The 884-nt window shown below is 47.3% G+C and overlaps 1 protein-coding gene across 1 annotated transcript; it reads right to left on the reverse strand.

Annotated features, from left to right (window-relative positions):
- Positions 1-331: 331 nt before the first annotated feature.
- Positions 332-703, reverse strand: LOC108537775 (ubiquitin-like protein 5). Its single transcript, XM_017885474.1, has one exon. The coding sequence runs from the start codon at positions 658-660 to the stop codon at positions 439-441; it is 222 nt and encodes a 73-aa protein (XP_017740963.1). The 5' UTR covers positions 661-703; the 3' UTR covers positions 332-438.
- Positions 704-884: the final 181 nt, after the last annotated feature.

The raw sequence follows: 884 nt of genomic DNA on the forward strand, positions 1-884 counted from the left end.
GCTTTTACTGGAGGGTGGGTCACATCAGAAAACTGCTCAGCAGATGCAGACAACAAAACTTTCTGGCCAGAAGACTGGAAAGAAAACCACTGAAAACTGAAGAGTGGGGGGACGTCCCTGTTTTTCACCTTCCCCTTTTCCCTCTCCCTGACCTGTCCTGAGGCCAGTTATGCATCTCTGTGTCATGGCATGCATGTGGTGAAGGGTGTAGACGGGTCTCCCATTATTTTTCCCTCCACTTTTCTCTCACTCCTGCACTGAGAGTGGGCCCAGTTGTATGGAAGTGGGAGTTTCATTAGCACAGAGTTTAAAACTCTTTTTTTTTTTTTTAAACATCGAAGTCTTTATTAAGGTGAGTTTTACAAACAAGCATCTATCCCAGTGTGGGGATGAGGATGGGAGAGGAGAGTGGGGCAGCAGGAAGATGAAGATTCTCATCTATTGGTAATAAAGCTCCAGGTTCATCCCATCATGGATTTCATAGTCCCCCAGAGACACGTGGTCCTTAAAAATCGTGTACCACTTCTTCAGGACAATCTTGTTCCAACGGGTGCCAGTTTGGGCTGCAATCAGCTTCTTAAGGTCCCCGATGGTATCATGCGTGTTGCATTTAACGCGGACCTTCTTCCCCAGACGGTCGTTGCAAACAACCTCGATCATCCTAGCTGGAGCTCGAATCGCCTGGAACCTGCCGATGCCACTAGCTGCTTGAGTTTAAAACTCTTAACGAACCCCATCTCTCCAGCCAGAAGAACCAGGAAAAGAGGTCACTGGAAGTTAGTGTGGAGGAAATCTCAGAGAGGAGAGATTTTGAGAATGAACCTAATTCTGTGAATGAACTGACACAAGTCCCAGGCTCACCTCCAAGCTGTACATGGAGGAAT

Source organism: Rhinopithecus bieti, unplaced genomic scaffold (genome assembly GCF_001698545.2).
Source record: "Rhinopithecus bieti isolate Rb0 unplaced genomic scaffold, ASM169854v2 scaffold_15426, whole genome shotgun sequence".
NCBI lineage: Eukaryota > Metazoa > Chordata > Mammalia > Primates > Cercopithecidae > Rhinopithecus > Rhinopithecus bieti.

What these genes read in the sequence shown, in the direction of transcription:
- LOC108537775 (XM_017885474.1), bottom strand. Translation starts at nt 660, where the DNA reads ATGATCGAGGTTGTTTGCAACGACCGTCTGGGGAAGAAGGTCCGCGTT.